The sequence below is a fragment of the Dipodomys spectabilis genome, unplaced genomic scaffold (genome assembly GCF_019054845.1).
Source record: "Dipodomys spectabilis isolate Male_0828 unplaced genomic scaffold, ASM1905484v1 ptg000002l, whole genome shotgun sequence".
Classification (NCBI taxonomy): Eukaryota; Metazoa; Chordata; class Mammalia; order Rodentia; family Heteromyidae; genus Dipodomys; species Dipodomys spectabilis.
Genome location: NW_024870679.1, coordinates 43,546,764 through 43,573,854, shown reverse-complemented (window position 1 = coordinate 43,573,854; position 27,091 = coordinate 43,546,764). Strand labels below are relative to the sequence as shown.

General features: G+C 39.2%; 1 protein-coding gene and 1 non-coding gene across 5 annotated transcripts in view; one reads left to right on the top strand and one right to left on the bottom strand.

Moving 5' to 3' along the window:
- The window catches only part of Zmym4 (zinc finger MYM-type containing 4), a 112,679-nt gene that overhangs the window by 5,877 nt on the left and 79,711 nt on the right, over positions 1-27,091 (bottom strand). For 3 of the 4 annotated variants that reach the window (XM_042677437.1, XM_042677425.1, XM_042677445.1), the window contains 10 exons: positions 25,224-25,342; positions 24,186-24,357; positions 21,855-21,908; positions 21,327-21,506; positions 20,662-20,756; positions 13,014-13,185; positions 12,768-12,863; positions 9,074-9,225; positions 2,298-2,409; positions 353-601 (listed from right to left, as the gene is read on the bottom strand). In XM_042677437.1, coding sequence (XP_042533371.1) covers positions 353-601; positions 2,298-2,409; positions 9,074-9,225; positions 12,768-12,863; positions 13,014-13,185; positions 20,662-20,756; positions 21,327-21,506; positions 21,855-21,908; positions 24,186-24,357; positions 25,224-25,342 — 1,401 coding nt within the window. The remainder of the gene's footprint in view (positions 1-352; positions 602-2,297; positions 2,410-9,073; positions 9,226-12,767; positions 12,864-13,013; positions 13,186-20,661; positions 20,757-21,326; positions 21,507-21,854; positions 21,909-24,185; positions 24,358-25,223; positions 25,343-27,091) is intronic. The other variant, XM_042677431.1, reaches the window with a different exon arrangement.
- LOC122112949 lies at positions 8,603-8,717 on the top strand. Its single transcript, XR_006148329.1, has one exon. It is a non-coding gene; the product is annotated as a small nucleolar RNA SNORA17 (small nucleolar RNA).

The window sequence follows — 27,091 nt, the reverse complement described above, 5'->3', positions numbered from 1 at the left end:
GAGATAAGAGTCTCAGGGGCTTTCCAGCCTGGGCTGGCTTCAAACTTCAATCCTCAGATCTCAGCCCCTTGATTAGCTAGGATTACAGGTGTGAGCCACTAGTACCTGGCTCTATGAGAAGCTTTAAGTGTAGATCATTTGGGCTTTGTCCAATTAAGTTAATATTCCTAATTTAAAAGCTAACAAAAGTATACTGAAGCAAATGATCCTTCTCATTTTGACAAGTCTTTAACCTGCCCAATAATACAGAAAAAAAAATCAAAGTTTCCCTTTACAAGTCTAGAATTCACAATGACTCCTCTGTCACAGCCCTGTTTTAGTACCAATAGAAATTTCAGAAGCACTCACACACCTGGCTCTGACTCCGGCTTCTGTAAAGGTGGGAAGAACCTCAGATATGTCATCTTGGTGCTGTACTTCAGAGTCCTGGTCCGTCTCATCACGTGGGCAAAGGAAAGCCTCAAGTGCTCTGTGACATTCTTCAGTTGAAAGTATTTGGTATTGAAAAAAAGGAGGGTGTTTAAGAGGACGATTGGTGAGTAAGCGCCCAGCTGTTTACACTCCCATAAATGTTCTTCTTCGATGCGAGAGAACATGTAACCTAGACAGAGGAGCGGAAGAAATGGTACTGAGTGAATGAACTGCCCACTTTCTAGGACAGGAAGATATGAAGGAGAAACTGATTGTTCTCCTCTTTCCCTCTCACGGCTATAGAGAAAAACAGAAGCAGCACTATAAAGAGAAGGGTACAGGATTCCAACTACGTAGATACTATGAACACTCTACTTCCTCAGTAATAGTTCTAATAAATTACTATTGTTTTAGATCAGGAGGTGGTGATCTTTCCCTACAAAGAGTGAGAAAGTAAATACTTTTGGCTCTGTGGTCCCTGAAGGCACTGTACAACTATTTTGTTCTACAAAATAAGGAGCCATGGTCAATGCAAAAAACTAAGAAATGTGACTATATGACAGTAAAATTTATTTGTAGAAACATCTGAATTTCGGGCTGGGAAGGTGGCTCAGTGGTAGAGCGCTTGCCTTGCATGCCTGAGGCCCTGGGTTCGATTCCTTAGCACCACATAAGCAAAAAGAAAAAAGCCGAAAGTGGCGCTGTGGCTCAAGTGGTAGAGTGCTAGCCTTGAGCTGAAGGACAGCGCCCAGGCCCAGAGTTCAGGCCCCACGACCAGACCCCCCCCAAAAAAAAAAGAAACATCTGAATTTCATATAATTTTCATATCAGACTAATACTTCTGGAAATGGCACTGTGGCTCAAGTGGTAGAGTGCTAGCCTTTAGCACAAAGAGGCTCAGGGACAGCACCCAGGCCCAGAGTTCAAGACCTAGGCCTGGCAAAACAACAACAACAGGGAATGAGCCAGACTTGGCTCACTCCTGTCAGATCACTCTGCTTTAGCTAAGGTCATTAGGGGGTAGGTACCTTCCTTCAAATCCCTCTTATTTTAAATTTATGCTAATAGTAATTGCACGGAGTAAGTCAGATAAGGGTAGATTATATGCATACATGCAGAGACCAAAATGAAATCCTCCTGGGTACTAACTAATGCTAATAAAAACGGAGAGAGAGTCCTGATGACTTGTCTGGGGTTGTTCTTGAAACAAAGAAGTTTTACAAAGAATGAAGTAAATGTACTATTTTTTGCATCTTTCTTTCGGGGCTATTTTAGTAAGTCTTCCCTAACATCCCTTCAATCCTCTTTGTGTCTGTTCTGCATTTCTATTCTCAGGAGATTATCCACACACGTGACTTTGACTTCCAAATCTATGTCCTGAGCCCCACCTCTGAATGCTAAATGTAACTCAGAATGCTTTAAAAGTGCTCAGCAGCTCCAAAGAAAGGACAGTCATCCTAGGCATAACACTATTCACAGCGAGGAGCTTAGGATCAACAGTAGCCTATGGACTTCTCTAATGACACAAGGCCAAAGATAATTCAAAGAGGATCTAGGTTAGCATATATGAAACTATCATTCTTGCAGGTAGAATATGTGGCAACTACAAAAATTTCTAGAAAGGAAAATATAGCTTCTATTTTTTATTTTCAGCAATGAGTATCTACACATGTACTTTGTAGAAGTTATATATAGTGACTTTATTAACTGTTGCAATCTTAGTAAAATATTCAACAATACACCAAAAGGTATCTTCTGAAAAGCATAATTATAAATCAGAACAGATATATATATATATATATATATATAATTTATAAAAAGATGATCACAAAACAAATTTTTAAAGTTTATCATAAAAACAATCAAAATAAAAACAATCACCTTACCATTAGGAAGTATTGTAGGTTCCCATATTTTCAAGAGTTTGGTAAGTTCAATCATAAATCTGGAATAGGGCTCAGTAAAAATGTTATCTATTCTACCATTTTCAAACAGGTACTAAAAGGAAAAGGAAAAGGAAAAGAAAGCATAAGCTTAAAAATAGTAACTCAAAGAATATAGTTTCCCCTTAAATTTTGTCTTCAATATTAAGAACAATGTTCAATTCAAAATATTTTAAGAATAAAATACAAGAATTCAAGTTGAAGGTTTCCTTTACATTAACTATCATTACCCTTAACACTGAACTGATAAGATAAAGCTTTTCACTTTCTTAAAAAGAAATCATAGTGAGAGAAGGAGTGATATTGTCCAAAAAGGAGTGTACTCATTACCTCATGCATGTAATTGTAATACCTCTGCATATTACCTTCATAATAACAATTATTTAAAGTTAAAAAAAAAAAAAGAGCCAGGTGCCAGTGGCTCACACCTGTAATACTAGCTATTCAGGAGGCTGAGATCTAAGGATCTCCATTCAAAGCCAGTCCAGGCAGGAAAGTCTGTGAGATTCTTATCTCCAATTATACACCAGAGAAATAACTGGAAGTGGTGCTATGGCTCAAGTGGTAGAGTGCTGAAGAGCTCAGGGACAGAGCCCAGGCCCAGAGTTCAAGCTCTACAACCAACATACATAAATAAGTAAATAAAATAAAAAAACATGGGCTAGACAAGGTGCTGGTGGCTCATGCCTACCTATTCAAGAGGCTGAGATCAGAGTGAGGATCTAGGTTCAAAGCCATGCCAGGCAGCAATCTGTGAGACTCTTGTCTCTAATTAAGCTGGAAATGGGGGTATAACTCAAGTGATAGAGTAGTAGGTTTAGGGTTTTTTTTTTTTGGTCGGTCATGGGGCCTGAACTCTGGGCCTGGGCACTGTCCCTCAGCTCTTCAGCTCAAGGCTAGGGCTCTACCACTTGAGCCACAGCACCACTTCTGGCTTTTTCTGCTTATGTGGTACTGAGGAATCGAACCCAGGGCCTCATGCATGCAAGATAAGCACTCTACCACCGAGCCACCTTCTCAGCCCCTAGAGTAGTAGTTTTGAGCACAAAATCAGGGACAGCTCCCAGGCCCTTGAGTTCAAGCCCCAGGATTAGACACACACACACACACATACACACACACACACACACACACACAGCTCCCAGGCCCTTGAGTTCAAGCCCCAGGATTAGATACACACACACACACACACACACACACACACACACACACACACACACACACACACACACACACACACACACACACACACACACACACACACACACACACACACGAAGAAAAATAAAAGGAGAAGGGTGGGAGTAGGGCTCCAGTAGAAAAGTATCTGATCTTAAGTGTTACCAAAACAAACAAGCAAACAAAACAAGCACCTCAGCTAATAAAGCCAACTGCCATTAATATGTAGAATAATTTATCTTTAAGAAGTCATTTAAAAACAGTATTTTGTTTCCCTTTAGATCAAGGATGAAACAAGAATACGTCTATTCTTGCCACTCCTATTCAACATTGCTCTGCAGGTCTTAACCAGAACTGACGAGAAAAATACAAAGCATTCATATAGGAAAAGAAGAATTTGCATATGGTAAGAACTTATATAAGAAGATCCTAAAAAAATCCACACATTAAAGAAAAAAAAATCTATCTGTTAAAACTAATGAGAGAATTCAGCAAAGTTGCAGGACACAAACAATATGCAAAAATCAGCTGCATTTCTATAAACTTGCACTGAGCAATCCAAACAAGAAACTAAGATAACAGGATCATTTGTCACGATAGCATCAAAGAAAAGAAAGTACTACAGAGAATACTACAGAAAAAAAGCTTAACTGAGGAGATAGAAGGCATATATAAAACGCTACTCAAAGTAAAAATTAAAGACTAAAGAACATATGGAAAGATCTAATGGAAATATCCCATATTTCATGGATTGTACAATTTAATAGTAAGACAGCAATATTCTCCAAAACAAGCGCTGAATGTAATTCTATTAAATTCCCAAAGGCTTTTTTCTTTGAGGGAGGGGGGTTCAGAAATAGGAAAGTGAATCCCCAAATTCATATAGAATTTGAATACTTAAAAGAATCTTGAATTAGCCACTTTTTTTTTTTAATTTCATAACTTAAAAAAGTAAAGTAGCCAGGAGGCTGGTGGCTCATGCATGTAATCCTAGGTACTCAGGAGGCTGAGATCTGAAGATCATGGTTCAAAGCCAGTTCAGGCAGGAAAGTCTCGGAGACTCCTATCTCCAATTAAGCACCAGAAAACCGGAAGTGGTGCTGTGGCTCAAGTGGTAGAGCACTGGCCTTGAGCTGAAGAGCTGAGGGACAGCACCCAGGCCCAGAGTTCAAGCCCTATAACCAACCAAGAAAAAAAAAAAAAGAGCAAAACAAAACAAATTTCCCAGAGTTCAACCTCTAGTACTGCCCAAACCAAAAATTGTATAGCTGGGCACTAGCAGCTCACACCTATAATCCTAGCCACCCATGAGGCTGTGATTTGAAGTTTCAGGTTCAAAATCACCCTGAGCATGGGGCTGGGAAGGTGGCTCAGTGGTAGAGCGCTTGCCTTGCATGCCTGAGGCCCTGGGTTCGATTCCTCAGCACCACATAAGAAAAAAAAAAAAAAGACCATTAAAAAAATTAAAAAAAAAAAAAAATCATCCTGAGCAAACAAATGTGAGAAATTCTGATCTTCAATAACCAGCAATAAGCAAAAACTGGAGGTTGGGTTCAAGTGGCAGAATGCCAGCCTTGGATGAAAAAACCAAGCACAAGGCCATGAGTTCAAGCCTCAGTATACACACCAAGTCTATTGTCACAAGAATAAATAGTCACACAAATATCAGACTTGATGATCCAAAATAAGCCCATACATAGTTGGTTATTTCCTACAAAGATCTAAAGGCCATTTTAGTGGGTCTTTGCTGGAGAGCTGCATATCCACACAGATCCTGCCTTTAGATACAAAGATGAATACAAAATAGACCAATAACCTAAATTTAAGGTCTAACACCACAAAAGTCATAGAGAAGAAAACAAAGGATATATCTTCATGATTTTGAATTTAACTTAAATGAATTAAAACAGTGGACTTATGAACAACAAAAATACAGACCAAAAAAAAATAAAAAAAAGAAAAGAAAAGGAGCCAGGCGCCGGTGGCTCACACCTGTAATCCTAGCTACTTAGGAGGCTGAGATCTGAGGATCACAGTTCAAAACCAGCCCAGGCAGGAAAGTCTGTGACACTCTTATCTCCAAAATCACTAGAAAGCCAGAAGTGGTGTTGTAGCTCAAGTGGAAGAATGCTTGCCTTGAGCTGAAGAGCTGAGGGATAGTGCCCAAGTCCAGAGTTCAAGTCCTACAACCAGCCAAAAAAAAGAAAGAAAGGAAAGAAAAGGAAAGAATGCACTTCATCAAAATTAAAAATATTTATAGCAGGGTGTGGTAGTACACACCTTCAATCCCAGCACTTGGGAGGCTGTATTTCCATGTTCATTCAGCACTATTCACAATAGCCCCATTAAAGTCAACCTAAGTGTCCACAAACAGATAGATGAATGGATAAAAAAAATGTGCCTATACACAATGAAATACTACTCAACCTTTTAAGAGAAGAAGAAAGAACAGAAAGAAGGAAAGTGAAGGAAAGAAAAAGAGAAAGGAAGGGAAAAAAGGAAAGGGGGAAAAAAAGGAATATAGATACTAGTGTATTGAAACAAAATGTCTTATTCACAGAAAAGAATAAATAAGTTCGGGCACTGGTGGTTCATGCCTGTAATCCAAGCTACTCAGGAGGCCGATATCTGAAGACCACGGTTCAAAGACAGGGCAGGAAAATCCCTGAGACTCTGATCTCCAATGAACCACCAGAAAACCAGAAGTGGTGCAGTGGCTCAAGTGATAGAGCACTAGCCTTGAGCTGAAGAGCTGAGGGACAGTGCCCAAGCCCAGAGTTCAAGCCCCATGATCAACAACAACAACAAAAAAGAAGTCTAATTATTGAAATAAATCTTGGTTTAGTATGTAGTTAAATGTTCCTTAGACAGGAGGAGCAGGAACACAAATGGAGTAAAACAAACCTGCGTGTCTAAAAGAATCACTGAGTAGCACATTCACATAATGATGAGTTTTTTCTTAGGAAGGATCCTGCTTTATATACTGATCTAGAGAAATATTCCCATTTAGATGAACAAGCTCTAAAAACACGTGTAGAATATAGGTCCCATTTGACTAAAAACTAGTAAAGTAGGGGCTGGGAAGGTGGCTCAGTGGTAGAGTGCTTGCCTTGCATGCATGAGGCCCTGGGTTCAATTCCTCAGCACCACATAAGCACAAAGAAAAAAGCCGGAAGTGGCACTGTGACTCAAGTGGTAGAGTGCTAGCCTGAGCTGAAGAGCTGAGGGACAGTGCCCAGGCCCAGAGTTCAGGCCCCATGACTGGACCCCCCCCCAAAAAAAAAAAAAAAAAAACCTAGCAAAGCAAACATTCTTAACGGACACGTAAAGTCAGGGCAAAGCGCTATCACAGAAGGCAGAGAGCCCCTCACTGCTGCTGGGGCACTAGTTACCCCTAGGGGTGAGAATGGAGGGAAATAGAGGTTTGACATACCTCTACCATTTTCAACAAAACCATGAAGAATAAATAAATGCCTCAAATACAAAATCCCACATACAGATAAAAGAAAACTTGGCAAGGGGAAAAAGAGAAATCAACAACATCCATATTTCTACTATATGGAGATAATAACCATTGTAAATGTTTTTAGTTTACTTCATGTATTATCTATTTATATGACTGTGTCAACATACAGTGATCCACACACGGTTTATGCTCCCATTCTACTTATCTACTGCTTTAACAATATTTGTACATGCTACCAGATGTACTTTTTGAGCTGGGGTCTCACTATGTTGCCTGGGTTGGCCAGGAATTCAGATCCTTTCACCTCATCCTCCAGAGAAGCTGGGATTACAAGTATGCACAACTGTATAATTTGTAAATAAATTTAATAAATTATATACTACATCATTAATATGCTAATTTACTTAACCACTGCACTTTGGTGATCAATGACATTATCGCCAATATTTTTGCAATGATTCCTGATCTTCAGAGTATAAGTTTTGAAGAGACTTGCAAAAACTGAATTACTGGCAAAATAAATACACAAAGAAATAGAAAAAAAGAAACCCCTGATCTCACACCATTCATATAAAGAGTAAATGTTATAATGGGTCTTTCTTGGGGTCAGTACTAAGGTTTAAACCCAGGGCCTTATACATGTTAGTCAAGTGTTCTACAGCTGGGGCCGCTCCCTCAGTTCTTCTCCCTTCTGTTATTTTTCCTAATAGGGTGCTTGTCCCAGCCTAGACAGAAACCTTTCTGTTTATACTTTCTACACAGCTGAGATTACAAAAACATACCAGTATGCCCATCTTGGTGTTTTGTTTTTTTTTTTAAATCAATTGTGGGGCTTGAACTAAGAGCCTGGGCACTGTCCCCAAGTTCTTTTTGCTCAAGGCTAGTGCTCTACCACTTTGAGCCACAGCTCCACTTTCAGTTTTTTGGTGATTAACTGGAGATAAGAGTATCTCATATGCCTTCCTGACCAGGCTAGCTTTGAACCACGATCTTCTGATCTAAGCCTCCTGAGTAGCTAGACATGGGCCACCAGCAACCAGCTATGCCCATCTTTTGAATGGCTGAGATATTGCCTAAACTGGTCTTGAACCGTGATCTTCATGAGCTCAGCCCCCTGAATAGGTACAATTACATATGTGAGTCACTGTGCCCACTGTTAATGTGATAACAATGATATATTTATCTTAAAATAAAACTAAATGAAACTACATAATTTACATACATACGTATCTCTGTTGCTTCCTTTGTAAATTGCTATTAATGCATTTTCTGTTCATTAACATATAAAATACACCATCCTCAATTTTTTTTTTGGGGGGGGTGGGGAGGGTCTGGTCCTGGGGTCTGAACTCTGGGCCTGGGCGCTGTCCCTCAGCTCTTCAGCTCAAGGCTAACACTCTACCACTTGAGCCACAGCGCCACTTCCAGCTTTTTTTCTTTTTTGCTTATGTGTTGCTGAGGAATCGAACCCAGGGCCTCAGGCATGCAAGGCAAGCGCTCTACCACTGAGCCACCTTCTCAGACCCCACCATCCTCAATTTTTGTAATAATAGCATCACCTTAGTTTAGCTTATTAAAGGGTTATATTTTAACAGCAAGGACAATTGTTCACTGAGAAGAGTTCAGTCACATTTGTGTCAGTAGGTGGCAGAGAGAAGAGAGGCCGTCTACACTCAGGGTTTTAACTCATGAACATTTGCGTGATTTAGCCTGACGCTTGCCAGTGCCTTGTGACTCTGTATGCATGTGCCAGCAACATGAAACCCCTCTCAGTTGATGGCCAGGGAGTTTTTGACACTCCTGCATCTGAAGGGGGCCATTTTGCCAGGAAGGTTAGAGGAAGTTTCACTTAAGTTGACTTGCTGAAAATCATAAAAAGCAAAAAGTCTTAAGAAGCAGGGCATGACAACCTGCACTGTAATTCCAGCTACTCAAGAGGATAAGATGGGAGGATTGTGAGTTTGAGGCCATCTCAGAAAGAGAGAAAAAAAAGTGTAGGAGCAGTAGTAGATTGCTTATTTTACAAATTCAGATTTATTAAAAATGCGATCAATTAAAAAATTTAAATTGGTACCTGCTGAATTCCAAGGCACAAGTATAAGATACTGTCTGGATCATATTTTTCACCATTTGGTCTCCGCACCTCTTGGATAAACTGGCATAAGCCCAAACTCAACTCAGCAAAAGTACAGGACAGAATATCTTCCTTCAGCTTGATAGGACGGACTGTGGAAAGGTATAAAGCATCTGAAATATTAACTCAAAACACATAAAATAACATTGAGTGACTGAATAAGCACTGAGCACTTCCGTGCTCTAGGCTCTGTGGTACACACTGTGATTAAAAACAGATTCTAAGCTAAGTATAGTGCATACCTGTAATCACAGCACTTGACAGGGTGAGGCAGGACTATGAGTTGCATGGCAACCTGGAGTACACAGTGAGAGCCTATCTCAACGTCACACACACACACACACACACACACACACACACACACACACACACACACACACACACACACACACACACACACACACACACACACACACACACACACACACACACACACACACACACACACACACACACACACACACAGAAAGGTCCTGACCTCAAGGCTTTCCAAGTAGGAGAAAAAAAGCTTAGCATAGTACACATGGTACAATAACAAAGGTTTTGTTTAAATAAGATAGCGTGAAATTTTAAAAAGTTCTACTAAAGAGTCAAATTAGAGTGCAGAGGAAGTGACACTGGGGCTCCTCAGAAGAGCTAAGAGTTAGAATGGTAGATGGGCAAAAGAAGTCCAAGTTGAGGACACAGAAAGATTTCCCAAAGCACTAATCCTGTATGAGAGAGAAAAAAAACTGGCTTTCTAAGATCTAACTATCTCTAAACAATTGCTATTGCCTGGAAGTACACTAAAGAATACCTACAGAGAATACCTACAGAAGGAATTCTACTAACTTCAGAACTGACTACTCTTCAAATAACATAGAACATCTCTCTGCCCTTAGAAATATTATAATGCAGCCAGGCACCAGTGACTCATGCCTGTAATCCTAACTACTCAGGAGGCTGAGATCACAGTTCAAAGCCAGCCCAGGCAGGAAAGTCTGAGAGACTCTTATCTCCAATAAACCACTAGAAAACAGGAAGTGGCACTGTAGCTCAAGTAGTAGAGCGCTCACCTTGAGCTGAAGAGTACAGGGACAGTGCCCAAGCCCAGAGTTAAGCCCCACAATTGACAAAAAATAAAATAAGTAAAAAAGAAATATTATAATACAGTGTTCCAGTTGCTAGACCATAAGGATGTAAAGGTTCTAAGGATTTAGGTGTACAAGAAAAAATTAAGAAGGGCAGCTTAAAGCAGATTATGACCATATATCATGTTAAGATTTGAAGGTAATTAGGACTGATTTAATTTTATTTATTTATTTTTATTTTTTGGGGGGTCCAGTCGTGGGGCCTGAACTCTGGGCCTGGGCACTGTCCCTCAGCTCTTCAGCTCAAGGCAAGTGCACTCTACCACTTGAGCCACAGTGCCACTTCCGGCTTTTTTCTATTTTGCTTATGTGGTACGGAAGAATCGAATCCAGGGCCTCAGGTATGCAGGGCAAGCCCTCTACCACTGAGCCACCTTCCCAGCCCCAAAATAATATTCTTTTTTTTGTTGGTCGTGGGGCTTGAACTCTGGGCTTGAGTGCTATCCCTGCGCTCTTCAGCTCAATGCGAGTGACCTACCGCTTACAGCACCACTTCCTGATTAATTTTAATCAGAGGATTTATCCAGTTTGTAGAGATCCTACTCCAACAGATTGCCCCATGTTGTGCAATAAGAATGAAAACACACTTTATATTCATTGCTATTCTTCATTCAGACAGGATTGCACATTTCCAAAGATACACTTGGGATCTCCTGTATTGGATGAGTATGGGCTCTTGAGGGCAAGGACCATGTTTGATCTTTTCAGTACTTAACACCATGCCTGATAAATAAAAGACATTTATTTTCTGAGTGAAAGAGTAATAGAAATGGGTAGGCATCTCCTAGAGCTATTGAATTTAGATGAAGTCTAAAACAGTATTACTTCACTGTCACTATAATCTGGGGTTTCACAATGCTGTCCAAGCTGGTCTGGATTTGTGTGCTCAAATGATCTTCACAGTTAAGTTACAGGCCACTGTCTTTTTGTGTGTGTGTTGGTCATGGGGCCTGAACTCTGGGCCTGGGCACTGTCCCTCAGCTCTTCAGCTCAAGGCTAACACTTATCACTGGAGCCACAGTGCCACTTCTGGCTTTTTCTGCTTATGTGGTGCTGAGGAATTGAACCCAGGGCCTCATGCATGCCAAGGCAAGCACTCTACCACTGAGCTACCTTCCCAGTCCAGGCCACTGTCTTTTATGGTTCTAAGTGTGGGATTGCCGACCTCCTAGATTACCCTAATAGGAGGATATTCCCTTACCTTAGAACAAAGAGATTACATTTAATCTATAGGAACTCAGTCAGTCAGCTACATCTCAGAAACATGCCTCCAATAAGTAGGGCTGCGTGTGCTCCAATACCAGCAGCATAGTCTAGCAGCAGGTGAAGCTAAGAGCAGTAATAATTACCCAGGTGTAAGAGTTTATAGTGTATAGCTGAAAAGTGACCAAAAAAAACCTATAATGGATATACTCATCCACTTTTCTCTATATCATTCCATAAAAACTTTATTATATAACTTTTATTTTTAAAATAGATGTGAAACTGAAACATGATTTGGCCAATTCAACATTGGCCCTGGATGTGAAAGATTTAAGTAATTACTGCTAGAAGAAATTTTATAGTATATATAATTATAAACCATGATAATCAGGGCTGGGAATGTGGCTTAGTGGTAGAGTACTTGCCTAGCATGCATGAAACCCTGGGTTCAATTCCTCAGTACCACATAAATAGAAAAGGACAGAAGTGGCACTATGGCTCAAGTGGTAGAGTGAGCAAAAGAAGCCCAGGGACAGTGCCCAAGACCTGAGTTCAAGCCCCAGGATTGGCAAAAAAAAGAAAAAAGAAAAAAAAAATCACTAAAAGCAAAACATAAAAAAAATTGTGTTAAAAATAGTGAAAAATGAAAACTATATAGGCCATAAAATTATACACAATAGCTATGTTTAAATTGTTTCATTCAAGTTTGATAGCTAAAACTAATGAACACTGCTAATTATATAAATGTCATTAAGAAATATTCCTACAAAAGCAGCAAAATTTTCCAAGTATTCTAAGAAAAACCTCATAGTAGATTCTATATCAGTTACTATTGTTGTAAGACTCAAGAACACATTTTATACCACTTTCAGTGTTAAGAAACTACAATGAATCTCTTAGGTTTGCAGAATAAATTCACCTTCAAAAGATACAGCCTTATCTATATAAGTAACAGTGAAGGTAGGATATTAATTGCTCTTTCTTATCCTAAAACTCAAGGACACCAGTGGCTCACAGTTATAATCCTAGCAGCCCAGGAAGTTGAGATCTGAGGATCTCGATTTAAAAACATCCTATGTAGGAAAGTCCATGAGACTCTTCTTCAATTAGCCACCCCAAAGCCAAAAGTGGAGCTGTGGTTCAACTAGTAGAGCCTTGTGCAAAAAAATTCAGCGACTCTGCCCAAGCCCCAAGTTCAAGCCCCAGAACCAGCATTAAAAAAAAAAAAAACCTCAAAATTCCAAAGTTTAAATCAGTGATATCGTAAGTAATTCATAACAAATGGAAAAAGCAAATTTTACCTCTGCAACCTGACTCTGAGGATTCTTGAGAGAGTGTCTGGTCTTGAGTACTTCCTAAGGGCTCAGAACACGGGCTGGATGAGGCCTGTTCACCTCCTGACCAAGAGAGACAAAGAGAAGTTTAAATAGCAGTAAGAACTAAATAAAGCTAACGTTTTTAAGGTTCTGACCTAGGAGTTGACTATGGCTTTACTAATTTGTATCTCCCCACCTAAACCAAGACACAAATTCATGCTGTGTATTTACCTCCGCACTTTAGATCCCCCTGTTCTTCCTTGGCATTTTTCCACTGAACCCAGTTCTTCCAGGCATTTACCCCATACATATATTTCAATGTCATCCCAGACACTGAACACCCTTGAAAGGCTCCTTGAATAAGACTCCTGGGCTCCACAGCTACTATAGACTTCTTCCGTCCCTGTGAGAATTCCAAAAATTTACAGAATATAAAACTTAGTTTGGGATCTTTAAAATAAGAGTTCTCAAAGCTGGGATAAATAATATGGAATTTGGTTTTATACCCTAAAGATTCAGGATTCTTAGAGCTAGAAAGGAACTATCTAATCCAATCCACATGAGACAGAAGGAAAAATCATTAAATGTAAATCACACTTGAATTAATTACCAACATGTGGCTGCTTACTATTTTTCAGACATTGGACCCACCCACTGAGATATGAGTAGCCTTCATTATCATTCTGATCTAGTTAATGGGCTACATGAATTGATCCTATTCTAAGCTATAAAATAGGCTATAGTAAACCCTCTAACTACAAAAGAATTAAACTAGAAACCAATAATGAACACTGCTAGTTCAATAGATGTCAAGAAAAAGCCTCTAAAATCACCTACTAACAATATATTCATAAACAATTATGGATCACAGGAGAAATTACAAATTCAATTATAAAATATCATGACTTTAAATGAAAACTTTAATACTTATCAAAAAATCTGCGATGGAGAGCTAAGGCAATGATTAGAGAAGCAACTGTAATACTGAAATGCTTTTATGAAAACAACGAAATAGATGTTGGTGACAAGAAAGGGAGAAAGAGGAAGGAGGCGATAGGTCCGTTTTTACTACTAGTATTAACAATACACAAAATCCATCAATGAGGCTTCTATCTTAAGAACCTTTGTTGTGGCTGGCTGGCTGGCAAGCACAAACACCCAGAGTTAAAACTCCAGTGCAGGGATGTGGGGGATCTAGAAAAAGAGGAACAGAATAAAATCCATATTAAAGAGGTTTTTTGAAAAGGGAAATAAGCAAAAGCCAATGGGGAAAAAAAGAAAAGTAACAAAATAAAAGATTTGTTCTTTTAAAAGGTTAAAAAATTTGGTAACTTTCTAGTAAGAATGACCAAGAAAAAGAGAAAGTATAAACTACCAGTACCTGATTTAGAAGTAAACATTTAAAAAAGGGGGGGGGGGAGGATTGGACATATTGTAACCAATAAAATTAACAAACTACATGAAATGAAACAAACAAAAAAGCTGAAAAAGTTTCTGGGAAGACAAAAAGCTTACTTGGGGGGCAGGGAGATAACATGAGTAACCCCCAAAAGTCAGATGTTTTTATTTAAAACTTCACAAAAAGACTTCAGATCCATGGTCTTACTGTCAAATCCCAACACAGTTGAAAGGAATTCACCAAATTATATTTCATAAAAGAGTAGAAAATGAGATTGGGCACTGGGAGCTCACATCTGTAATCCTATCTACTCATGAAGATGAAATCATAGGATCTCAGTTCAAATCAAGCCTTGAGTACAGACAAATCCCTGAAAGTTTTATTTCCAATTAACAAGCAAAAGCCAGAACTGGAGTATGTCGCTCAAGTGGTAAAGTACTAGCTGTGAATGCAAAAGCCCAGCAAGAACTAAGTTCAAGTCTTAATACTAGCATTTTATTTTTTAAAAAGGAGAAAAGGAAATGCTAAGTCATTCTCTAGCATAACTATTATTCCAATACCAAAACTAATAGTCATTACAAGAAAACAAGTGAATATCTTTTCTTGAGACACTTTAAGCCTTAAAATATTAACAAACTAATATATGAAAAGAATATATTATTTAAAAAGTAGGAGTTATCTCAGGAATACAAAGTTAGTCTTTTTGAAGAAAATTAATATATTTTTGTCATATTAATAGACTTTAAAAAAGAAAACCAGATACTATCTCAACAGATGTAAGAAATCCACCTGACAAAGTTCAATATCCAATCATGATAAAAACTTCCAGCAAATTAGGAGTAGAAGAGAACTTCCTCATCCTGATAGAGGCCATCCATGGGAAACCTACAGAAGATAACACACTTAATGTTGTAAGATTGAATCCTTTTGCCTTAAGATTGGGAACAAAGCAAAAGGTTCCTTTTCACTACTAGTATTTAGCAACGTAACAAAGATCCTAATGTGTCCAATACAGTAAGAAAAGAAAATGCATTCAGATTAATAAGGAAAATGTAAAACTGCCCTCTTCCATTGTAATGTAATTGTGCAGGCAGAAAACTCTAAGGAGTTTAGTTAGACAAAGTTATATACACAAATATTGTGCATTTCTATATACTAATATGGAACATGGAAAAATAAAATTTTTAGATAGGATGATGATGGCATATGCCTGTAATTCCAGATATTCGGGGAGAGGTAGGATTTTCAGTCTTGAGGCCAGTACCAGCAAAGGTAGCAAGACTCTATCTCAAAAATAAAAGACAGGGCTAGGAATATGGCTTAGTGGTAGATTCTCAGTACCACATAAACAGAAAAAGCCAGAAGTGGTGCTGTGGCTCAAGTAGTAGAGTACTAGCCTTGAGTAAAAGAAGCTCAGTGCATAGGCCCTGAGTTTAAGTACAGGACTGGCAAAAATAAATTAAATAAAATACAAACGAACTGAGAGTATGGCTCAAGCAATAATGTGCTTGCCTAGCAATCACAAGGCCTTGGCTTCAATCTCCAATACTGCAATCAGAAACAAAACAAAACAAAACAAAAAAAATTCTAGAATAAAAACATTAAGCCAGGAGCAGTGGCTCATATCTGTAATCCCAGTTATTCAGGAGGTAGATATTGGGAGGATCACAGTTTTTTGAGGCCAGCCTGAGCAAAAAGACTCTATTTTAACCAATAAGCTGGGTGTGATCATATACCCCATTCCTGCTATATGAGAGGCCAATGAGAGGGGGAAAAAAAAAAAAACTAAACCAAAGAAAGTGCTGGAGGTCTGGTTAAAGTGGGAGAGCACCTGGCTTGTAAAACAAGAAGCCTTGAGTTCAAACCCTAGAGCCTGGCCCCAAACATATATAACTATGAAATAAATCTGAAAGAATATAAGGACATGTAAAATAAAAACATGCAACATATTGTTGAGGGAAATGAAAGATGAGCTAAATGAATAAATGAGGATGGTACCAAGTTCACAGATTATTCATAATTGCTAAAATGCCAGTTCTATGATCTATACATTCAAAGCAACCCAAATTAAAATTCTAGCTGTCTACTTTATAAAAATCAACAAGATTATTCTAAAATGTATATAGAGGTACAAATGCAAGTTTAGAAATTGAAATTATAGGAGCTGGGAAGATGACTCAGTGGTAGAGAGCTTGCCTTGCATGCCTGAGGCCCTGGGTTTGATTCCTCAGCACCACATAAGCAAAAAGAAAAAATCAGGAAGTGGTGCTGTGGCTCAAGTGGTAGAGTGCTAGCCTTGAGCTGAAGAGCTGAGGGACAGCGCCCAGGCCCAGAGTTCAGGCCCCACGACCGGACCCAAAAAAAAAAAAAGAAATTGAAATTATACTCCCGATTTCAAGACTTACTGCAAAGCTGAATTAATCAAGTAAGTTGGTGCTGGTGTAAAAATGGGCATGTAAATCAATGGAATAGAACAAATTCTGGAAATAGGCCCACACAGGTATAGTCAGTTGCCCTAATTCAAGTGCCAATGTAATTCAATGGGAAGGACAACCTTATTTCCAAGAGCGCTGCTAGAACTGGATATCCATATGAAAATGGCCCCTGACTACTGCACCTAAATCCATATGTAAATATTCAGCCAGGGGCTGGGAATGTGACCTAGGGGTAGAGTGCTTGCCTAGCATGCATGAAGCCCTCAGTTCGATTTCTCAGTACCACATAAACAGAAAAAGTGGCCATGTGGCTCAAGTGATAAAGTGCTAGCCTAGAGCAAATGAAGCTCAGGGACAGTGCCCAGGCCCTGAGTTCAAGCCCAAGGACTGGCATAAGTAAATTAATTGATTGAATAATTAATTAAAATTTCAGCCAAAATGGACCACCAAAATAAAAGTTAAAACTATAAAACTTCTAGAAGAAAATAAGAAAAGCTCAGGTGCATGATTAAACATTGTTACATGGACTAGTACAAAGTATGAACCATAAAGAATAAAAATTGATGGGGCTGGGAAGGTGGCTCAGTGCTAGAGCGCGCTTGCATTGCATGCATGAGGCCCTGGGTTCGATTCCCCAGCACTACATAAGCAAAAAGAAAAAAAGCCAGAAATGGTGCTGTGGCTCAAGTGGTAGAGCGCTAGCCTTGAACTGAAGAGCTGAGGGACAGTGCCCAGGCCCAGAGTTCAGGCCCCACGACCAGACCCAAAAACAAAAAACAAAAAAAAAAAGAATAAAAATTGATTAACTTTCTTAAAATTAAATTTTTCTGTTTACCATTAAGAAAAAAAAAAAAAAAAAAGGAACAACTGGGTGACAGTGGCTCACGACTATAATCCTAGCTAGTCAAGAGGCTGGGATCTGAGGATTGCTTTTCCAAGCCAAACCAAGCAGTAAAGTTGGTGAAACTCTTATCTTTAACAACCAAAAAAAGGAGGTGATAGGAGAGTAGCAAAATTCTGCTGCTAAAAGAACTATATCCATAAAAGAGTATTTATGGCCGGCAAGGTCATGCATTCCTGTAACTCCAGCACTTGGGAGACTGATGACTGAAGTTGAAGCCAGCCTCATTATAGGCCAGCTTGGGCTATTCAGTGAGACTGTCTCAAAAAATAAACAAAAACACAATGAACCTACAGTTCATTGACAACTCTCCCACACAAAGAATATAAAAGATTGGAATATTCTACCAAGGAAAACACATTAACTGCAAATATGCACAGAAGAAGATGCTCAACAAGGGCTGGGAATGTGGCTTTGTGGTAGAGTGCTTGCCTAGTAGCAAGCCCTGGGTTCAATTCCTCAGAACCACATAGACAGAAAAACAGAAAAGGCTAGAAGTGGTACTGTGGCTCAAGTGGTACAGTGCTAGCCTTGAGCAGAAGAAACTAGGGACAGTGCCTAGGCCCTGAGTTCAAGCCTCAGGACTGGCAAAAAAAGAAGAAGAAAGAAGAAAAAGAAAAAGAAAGGAGAACGAAGAAGAAGAAGAAGAGGAGGAGGAGGAGGAAGAGGAAGGAGGAAGGAAGGAAGGAAGGAAGGAAGGAAGGAAGGAAGGAAGGAAGCAAGGAAGGAAGGAAGGAAGGAAGGAAGGAAAGGAAGGAAGGAAGGGAAAGAAGAAAGAAAGAAAGAAAGAAAGAAAGAAAGAAAGAAAGAAAGAAAGAAAGAAAGAAAGAAAGAAAGAAAGAAAGAAAGAAAGAAAGAAAGAAAGAAAGAAAGAAAGAAAGAAAGAAAGAAAGAAAGAAAGAAAGAAAGAAAGAAAGAAAGAAAGAAAGAAAGAAAGAAAGAAAGAAAGAAAGAAAGAAAGGAAAGGAAGGAAGGAAGGAAGGAAGGAAGGAAGGAAGGAAGGAAGGAAGGAAGGAAGGAAGGAAAGGAAAGAAAGAAGAGGAGGAGCAGCAGCAGCAGCTCAACAGTATCGGTTATATCAGTTATATCAGTTATCAGGAAAAAAATGTACATCACAAGATCTCACTACACAACAACTAAACTGGCAAATATCCAAGTTTAGTAATAGGCAGTCATGAAGTTTATGGACTTTTATACATTTCTGACGGGAATGTAAAATAATACATCAACTTTTTGTAACCTTAGAAATATACTTAACTATAAAGCCTAGCAATTCCATTCTTTGAGAGAAATTAGAACATACGTTCTCACAAAGATTTATTCAAGAATATCCTTCACTTAGCCAAAAGTAGCCCCAAACTGGAAACATAAATTTTCAATTAACTGTTACACAGCTGCACAAATTTTGGGCTTTTATAATGAAATGGTTCTCAGAAATAAAACAAACTGGGGTTGGAGGAATGGCTCAGCTGACAAAGTGCTAGGCAATGAGCAAAAAAACATCAGGTTTCAAGTTCAAAACCTGGTCCTGAACCCTCCTCTCCCCCACCCCAACGCTCCCATCACAAAAAAAGGAAACCACCAAGACATGAAACAACAGAGACGGTGCTCAAAACACTAGGCTAAGGAGATACCACGGTGCACAAGACAGCATAATATGTGGTACTGTTGGTAGGGAATTTTAGAAAAGAAAATCTAAGTACCATTCTGTACCAGGAATTAAGGTTAACTGCAAAATGTGGCCAGAGAAAACTTCTTGATACAACAGAACTGTTGACTATGGTAGCAGTTACATACTGTGTATGCTTGTGAAGACCATCAGAACTACAACTAGAATTTATGACTATTTTACCCTTTAATCACTGTACTATTTCAACATGAACAATGCATCTTCATCAGTGTCATGTCCACCCACCCCCATCTATCCCAACCTCTGAAGCTCAAGCTTCATAGTTACATTTTTACATATGCTCTTTTTTGTTGTTGTTGTTGCCGGTTGTGGGGCCTGAACTATGGGGCCTGGGTGCTGTCCCTCAGCTCTTCACCTCAAGGCTAGAGATCTACCACTTGAGCCACAGAGCCACTTCGAGCTTTTTCTGCTTATGTGGTGCTGAGGAATTGAACCCAGGGCCTCATGCATGCAAGGCAAGCACTCTACCACTGAGCCACCTTCCCAGCCCCATATGTACATTATTATGACTGTATTCACCCACCATTCCTCTTTCCATTCATCAGGCCTCTCTTCCTTGAACTCTTTCTCCTCTCAGAGAAGACATGTTTCAGCTTCTTGATATTCATTTTGTTAAATTAATTGCTCAAATCATAATTCATTTTACTTATTTATTTTGAAAGCTTTAGCAAGGATTTATTTTAGCATAACAAAAATAGGTAGAAGTGGAAAAGAGAGAAAAACAGTTCCTGTTCCCCACACAGGAAATGGTAGTTAACTCAACAGAACAGTTTTTGTTTTGTTTTTAAGTTTTTTGTTGGTTGTGGGGCTTGAACTCTGGGCCTGGGCACTGCCCCTCAGCTCTTCAGCTCAAAGCAAGTGCTCTACCACTTGAGCCACAGTACCACTTCCAGTTTTCTGGTGGTTAAATGGAGGTAAGAGTCTGAGGTAGTTCCCTGTCTAGGCTGGCTTTGAACTGTGATCCTCAGATCTCAGCCTCCTTGGTAGCTAGGATTACAGGCGTGAGCCATCAGGGCCCAGCTCAACAGAACAGTTTTTAAAGATAAGACTATTATTCTCTAAGAACTTTGGTATAGAAAGGCCTTTTGACATGAAAAAACAACCTATATGAACTTCACTCTTATAACTTGGCTATATATAACAATGAACTTCAGAATTAAAGCATACAAAAATAGCTACATTTAGACTTAAGTAAGAGATAACAGAAAAGGACTATAATAGGTTTCTAATGTGACAAAACAAAACCCTCAATTACAGAAACAAAAGAAAAAGTCCTGGCTAAAGAAATGTAAAACAAAAATGGTTCTGACTTTAAGAAATAAAAACAAAAGCACAAAAATAAGAGGTTGCAGAATAATGAAATTTACCTGACTCTACCTGTTATGAGTTTTATGACTTAAGAATAAAGTCTGGTAAAATGGAAGAAAAGAAATAATAATTAAGCTGCTACTTACTCTTCGTCTGGGCTGAGGGAAGCCATCTCTGTGTCGTCGCCTTGTTCGAGAACGTGCCTGGACTCCCTGTCCTTTATTAAGTGGGTCAAAGGATTCTATAATAATCATCAGAAAGCAAAGTGTGAGGTAAATAACTCACAGAATTATTTACTGAGAAAAGAAATATTGGGTAATAACTGTATTTTTTTATTTTGTGATAAAATAAGAACTTCACGTATACTTAAAAGAGAAACAAAGAATGTAGCCCTTAAATAAAATCTTCATCAACAGTCAGGAAAATCTTTTGTAAATAAGTACTACAGGGAAGGTTAAAAAAGGTCAATAAACCAAATTAACCACTTCTGGAACATTATGCTACTGGCAGAGACTGTTGTGCCCTAGGTTATCAGTACCTCATAGCTGCTTGATCACAACTTGGAGTCTTTATATTTTTATTTTTGTTTTAAGATTTTTTTTAATTGTGAAAATACCATACAGAAGGGTTACAATTACATGAGAAAGGTAATAAGTACATTTTTCATCAAGCATTGTTGCCTCCTCCTTTGTTTCCCCTTACCATCCCTTCCCATCTCCCACCCTCCTCCCCGTCACCCCTCTCCCCAATTTGGAGTCCCATTGATGTTCTAAACAAAGGACTTTCAAGGGACAGGCTGTGTTCCACAAACCTGAGGGAAAATCTGCTTCCAGATCCTGTTCAGTTTCTGCTTTTGAGAACTGCTTTAGTTCTGAATCAGCTTCTTGCACAGCATTTGACTTTAAGGCGTAATGATTTAGCTCTTCCTCCCAGCTGTGTGGTGTGGATACAGCCTCTGATTCAAGATCACCACTGTATGTACTTCCTTGGTCTGATAAAGAAAACAAATATATTCTCAACATGTTTAGAAACTTTCCCGAACTCTAACAGAAAAACTGAGATATGGACAATTACCTAGGTATACTCAAGAATAAAATAACCTGTGTTCATTCATGAGCCTCACAGAATTGGTTTTATACTTTTAATATGTACTTTAAAGAATTAACTCAATTTACGCTTAAAGCAATAAGATGAGGAAGTTATTACACAAATTAGTATATATGACAGACAACTGATGTCTCTTAGAAATTAAAATCGCAAATATTAGATCAATCATTTTCTATGGGTTTCTATTACTAACAAAGACTTATAAAAACTAAAATATATTTACATTACAAACCTTTCTCAAATATTTTGGTGTCTAGAAAGAGCTCCTGTTCAGAAGTTTGAGATCCTGAAGTAAAAAAGAAAAGCATATAACGAAACAAAATGCATTTCAAGTAAAGTGACTGATTCATATGTATATGACTATATATAAGTATTCATGCAAATATATATACACACACACACACACACACACACACACACACACATGAATCATACCATGGAATTCTAAGGAAAAAGAATTCATACATATAAAGGATGATTCATTAATGCAATGAAAGCAATTAAATAAATTATCATTGTTAACAGTGCTTACACATGTAGGTGATACCATGAAAAAATTTATACTTCTAATTTTACATATTTGTACTATTTGAAACTGTTCTCTATCTCTCTCATTTTAAGACTAACAAATCTATTTTAAATTGCTCTGCCCAAATATAATAATCTTTATCCCAGTACTAAAAGACCAGCAGATGCAAATATTAGATCAATATCTAAGTTATATATAACTTATTTAAGTTATATGAGCATTCAACACATAGAACAAACAATACAGTTTTATCAATAATAAAATAAGTGCACATTAAGAAGCTCAAAGAAAACCGGGCACAGGTGGTTCACACTTGTAATTCTAGCTACTCAGGAGGCTGAGATCTGAGAATCACAGTTCAAAGGCAACTCGGGCAGGAAAATCTATGAGACTCTTATCTCCAATAAACCACCAGAAAACCTTAAGTGGCATTGTGGCTTAAGTGGTAGAGTGCTTGCCTTTAGATGAAGACCTAAGGGACAGTACCTAGGCCCAGAGTTCAAGCCCCATGACAAGAGAAAAAAGAAAAAGCTCAAAGAAGTCAGGCACCAGTGGCTCGCATCTGTAATCCTAGCTACTCAGGAAGCTGGAATCTAAGGATCCAGCCCAAATAGCAAACATGAGACTCTTATCTTCAATAAACTACACAGAAAAAGCTGGAAGTGGAGCTGTGGCTCCACTACAGCATTAGCCTTGAACAAAAGAAGCTCAGGGATAGAGTTCAGGCCCACAGTTCTAGCCCCAGGACCAGGAGGGGGAAAAAGAGAAGCTCAAAGACTGAAAATAGGAAAAGGTTTTTTTTTTTTTTTGTCGGTCATGGGGCTTGAACTCAGCCTGAGCGCTGTCCCTCAGCTCTTCAGCTCAAGGCGAGCTCTCTATCACCTGAGCTACAGCGCCACTTCCAGTTTTCTGGTGGTTTATTGGAGATAAGAGTTTCATGGACTTTCTTCCCCGGGCTGGCTTTGAACCATGATCCTCAGATCTCAGAATCCTGAGTAGCTAGGATTACAGGCGTGAGCCACCGGCACCTGGCTAGGAAAAGGTTCTTTTACCAGGTTACTAATAAAGTTGCTTTTGTTTCTCTCATAAAATCAAAGGGAACTGCTGGGCGCCAGTGGCTCACTCCTATAATCCTAGTTACTCATGAGGCTGAGATATAAGGATACTGCTCAATGCCAGCCTACACAGGAAAGTCTGTGAAACTCATATCTTCAATTAATTACCAAAAAGTCAGAAGTGGAGCTGTGGTTCAAGTGACAAAGTACTAGCTTTGAGCATAAAAAAGCTCAGGGACAGTGCTTAGGCCCCAAGTTCAAGCCCCAACACTGGCACAAAAAAAAAAAAAAAAAAAAAAAAAATCAACGAGAATTTGAGCTGCCAGTAGCTCACGCCTATAATCCTAGCTGCTCAGGAGGCTGAGACCTGAGAATCGAAGTTCAAAGCCACCCAGGGAAAGAAAGTCCATGAGACTCTTATGTCCAATTAACCACCAGAATACCAGAAGTGGTGCTGTGGCTCAAATGGTAGAGCACTTAGCCTTGAGCTGAAGAGCTGAGGGACAACACCCAGGCCCAGAGTTCAAGACCCATGGCCAACCAGAAAAAAAAAACAAAAAAAAAAAAAAACAAGAAAAGAGAATTTGATCACAGATTTCATTTCTTTTATTCTTTTTTTTTTCTGTGCCTCTACTGGGTCTTGAACTCAGGGCACCATCCCTTAGCTTTCTTTTTTCAAGGCTAGTATTCTACCACTTGAGCCATAGCTCCCCTTCTGGCATACACACATGCACGCACATACACATGTGTGTGTGTATGTGTACACACCCACCATCACTCAACTAACACAGGAAATTAGCTGTGTTACTTTGGCTACAGTTCTGTTTATCCAATGCTGGTGATATATCTGGAATTATTACATATGGACCAGGGATTTTTGAATGTAAGGACAAAACCACAAAATAATCATGAAGTTTAAAGTGACTTGAGTTTCTGACAAATTTAGCTGTGTCTCTCCTTGTTTAAAGAGTGTACCAACCTCCTTGGGACAGGGTCTTCTCTTTCTCTTCATCCTCTGCAATCATTTCTGCCATCTCAAGGAGATCAGCTTCAAATGGATGTGTAGAAAGCTTTTCCTTCATGTCTTCAATACTCTCAGTGACTTTGTCTTCATTACCCACTGAGGATGGAATAAGCATGGGGACAGGGATCTGGAAGGAAAGGACAAAATGAACAGTTTCTTAATAGGTCAAAACCATGATTTTAGTACCAGAATAATGATCAAACTGGTGAGATTCTTGATGCTTACAGGTATATCCCTTGCCGTTCATTTTTGTAAGACTACAGCTTGTAAAACTCAAGAAAATGTTTCTGAATCCTTCCAAAGAATAATCCTGTAAAACAGCTACATTTTGTTTTCAAAACTGCTTTGCTTATATTTCTGCTTAATCCTGTCACAACTGTTGAGCTTAAATATTCCATACAGGAATATAAACATACCTATATATGCACATGCACATTTAATACATATAACGTGTGTGTGTGTGTGTGTGTGTGTGTGTGTGTGTGTGTGTGTGTGTGTGTGTGTGTGTGTGTGTGTGTGTGTGTGTGTATGTATGTGTGGAAGGAGGGAGAGAAAGAGTGTGCACAATTGGAATTAGGCACCAGTACCGGGGCTTGAACTTGAGGATTTCTGTTGCTTCTCAGCTTTTTTGCTCATAGATGGCATTCAATCACTTGAGTTACATGTATAGCCAGATTTTTGCTGGTTAACTGGAGATGGAATCTCGTAGACTTTTCTGCCTGGCTGGCTATAAACCTTAGAACCTCAGTTCTCAGATCTCAAACTCCCAAATAGCTAAAATTACAGATGTGAACCACCCTGGAGCCCAATCACATCGTAACTCACTTTGAGAAGGTAGAATACAAACAAGTAGATTTCTCACTAGTCAATACATATTTATTAAAAATAGTAACACGATAATTTTAGAAACAAGAGAAATGTTCTGAGCACATTTATAAAATCTTAACTGAAGAAAATACTTAATTGGTATTACTCTCTTAGGTGACTACTTACTGGAACTGGAATTCCAAATGGGACTGGAGCATACTGGGTATAAAGATGAAGAGGTATGGGTACAAACACTGGTACTGGAACTGGCACCACAACAATCTGAGGCTCACTTGGAGTGTCTTCTAGGGGAAAAAAAGATAGGTTAAAATATTTTTAATATTTTAATATTAAATAGGCAGAAGGGATAAACGAACAAACCGGGCATGGTGGCACACTGCTATAGCTGTACGTGGGATGTAGCAGTAAAATATCACAAGCTCAAGGCCAACATGAGTTATTTAACTGAATTATATGACCCAGTTTCATAAAACAAGGTTATGGAAATACTTAAAAATAACTGTCATTGGCTGGGCACTGATGGCTCATGTCTCTAATCCTAGCTACTCAAGGCTAAGATTTGAGGATCATGAATGATTCCAAATCAACCTGGTCAGGAAAGTCCATGAGACTCTCATCTCCAACTAACCACCAAAAAGCCAAAAATGGAGTTATGGCTCAGTGGTAGAGCACAAACCTTGAGGGAAAAAGCTCATGTATAGCCTCCAGGCCCTGAGTTCAAGCCCCAGGACTGGCCTACATAAACAAAAAAACCTATACCCCATAAGAGAATCACTGGAGAAGGACAGTACCTTCAATAAATGGTTCTGAGAACACGGAATATCCATATGCTTAAGAATAAAATTAGACCCCCTATTAGTCATCATATATCTAAAAAAATTCAAACTAAGCCAGGCACCAGTGGTTTATGCCTATAACCCTAGCTACTCAAGAGGCTGAAATCTGAGGATCGCAGTTTGAAGCCAGCTAGACCAGAAAAAGACTGTGAGACTCCAATTAAGCACAAAATCTCTAATTAAGCACAAAAAGCCAGCAGAGCTGTGGCTCAAGTGGGCAGAGCACTAGCCATGAGCACAAAAAGCTCAGGGACAGTGTCCAGGCTCAGAGTTCAGCCCAAGTACTGGCAAAAAGAAATAAACAAACTCAAAACAGACTGAAGACTTAAAGGTCAAGACCCCCAACTATGAAACTACTATAAGAAAACAGAGGCAAAGCATTTAGGGCACTCATGTGGGATGTTTTTTGTTTAGAGGTTTTTCTTTGGTCGGTTATAGGGCTTCAAGCCAGGGCCTGGCACTGTCCCTGAGCATTTTTGATCAAGGCTAGTGCTCTAACACCATTCCTGGGTTTTCTAGTGATTAACTGGAGATAAGAGTCTCATCGACTTTCCTACCCGGGCTGGCTTTGAAATGCAATCTTAAGCTCTCAGGCTCCAGAACAGCTAGGATTACAGATGTGAACAACCAGAGCCCCAGCAATACGATTTTTTTAATATGATCTCAAGAACACAGTCAACAGAATACAAATGACAGATGAGAAAAATCAATCTGACTCAGTATGTTTATTGTAAAACTATTCACAATGGCCAAGATATGGAATTTATTTATTTATTTTTGTTTTTGTTTTTTGTCATTTGTTGGGCTTGAACTCTGGGCCTGGGTGCTGTCCCTCAGCTCTTCAGCTCAAGGCTAGTGCTCTACCACTTGAGCCACAGGTCCACTTCCAGTTTTCAGGTAGTTTATAGGAGATAAGAGTCTCACAGGGGCTGGGAAGGTGGCTCAGTGGTAGAGCGCTTGCCTTGCATGCATGAGGCCCTGGGTTCGATTCTTCAGCACCATATAAGCAAAAAGAAAGAAGCCGGAAGTGGCGCTGTGGCTCAAGTGGTAGAGTGCTAGCCTTGAGCCTTGAGCTGAGGGACAGCGCCGAGGCCCAGAGTTCAGGCCCCACGACCGGACCCCCCCAAAAAAAGAAAGAATTTTGAAAATTCCCAACATAAATGGTAAAAATAAGCCAGGTGCCAAGGGGTGTATGCT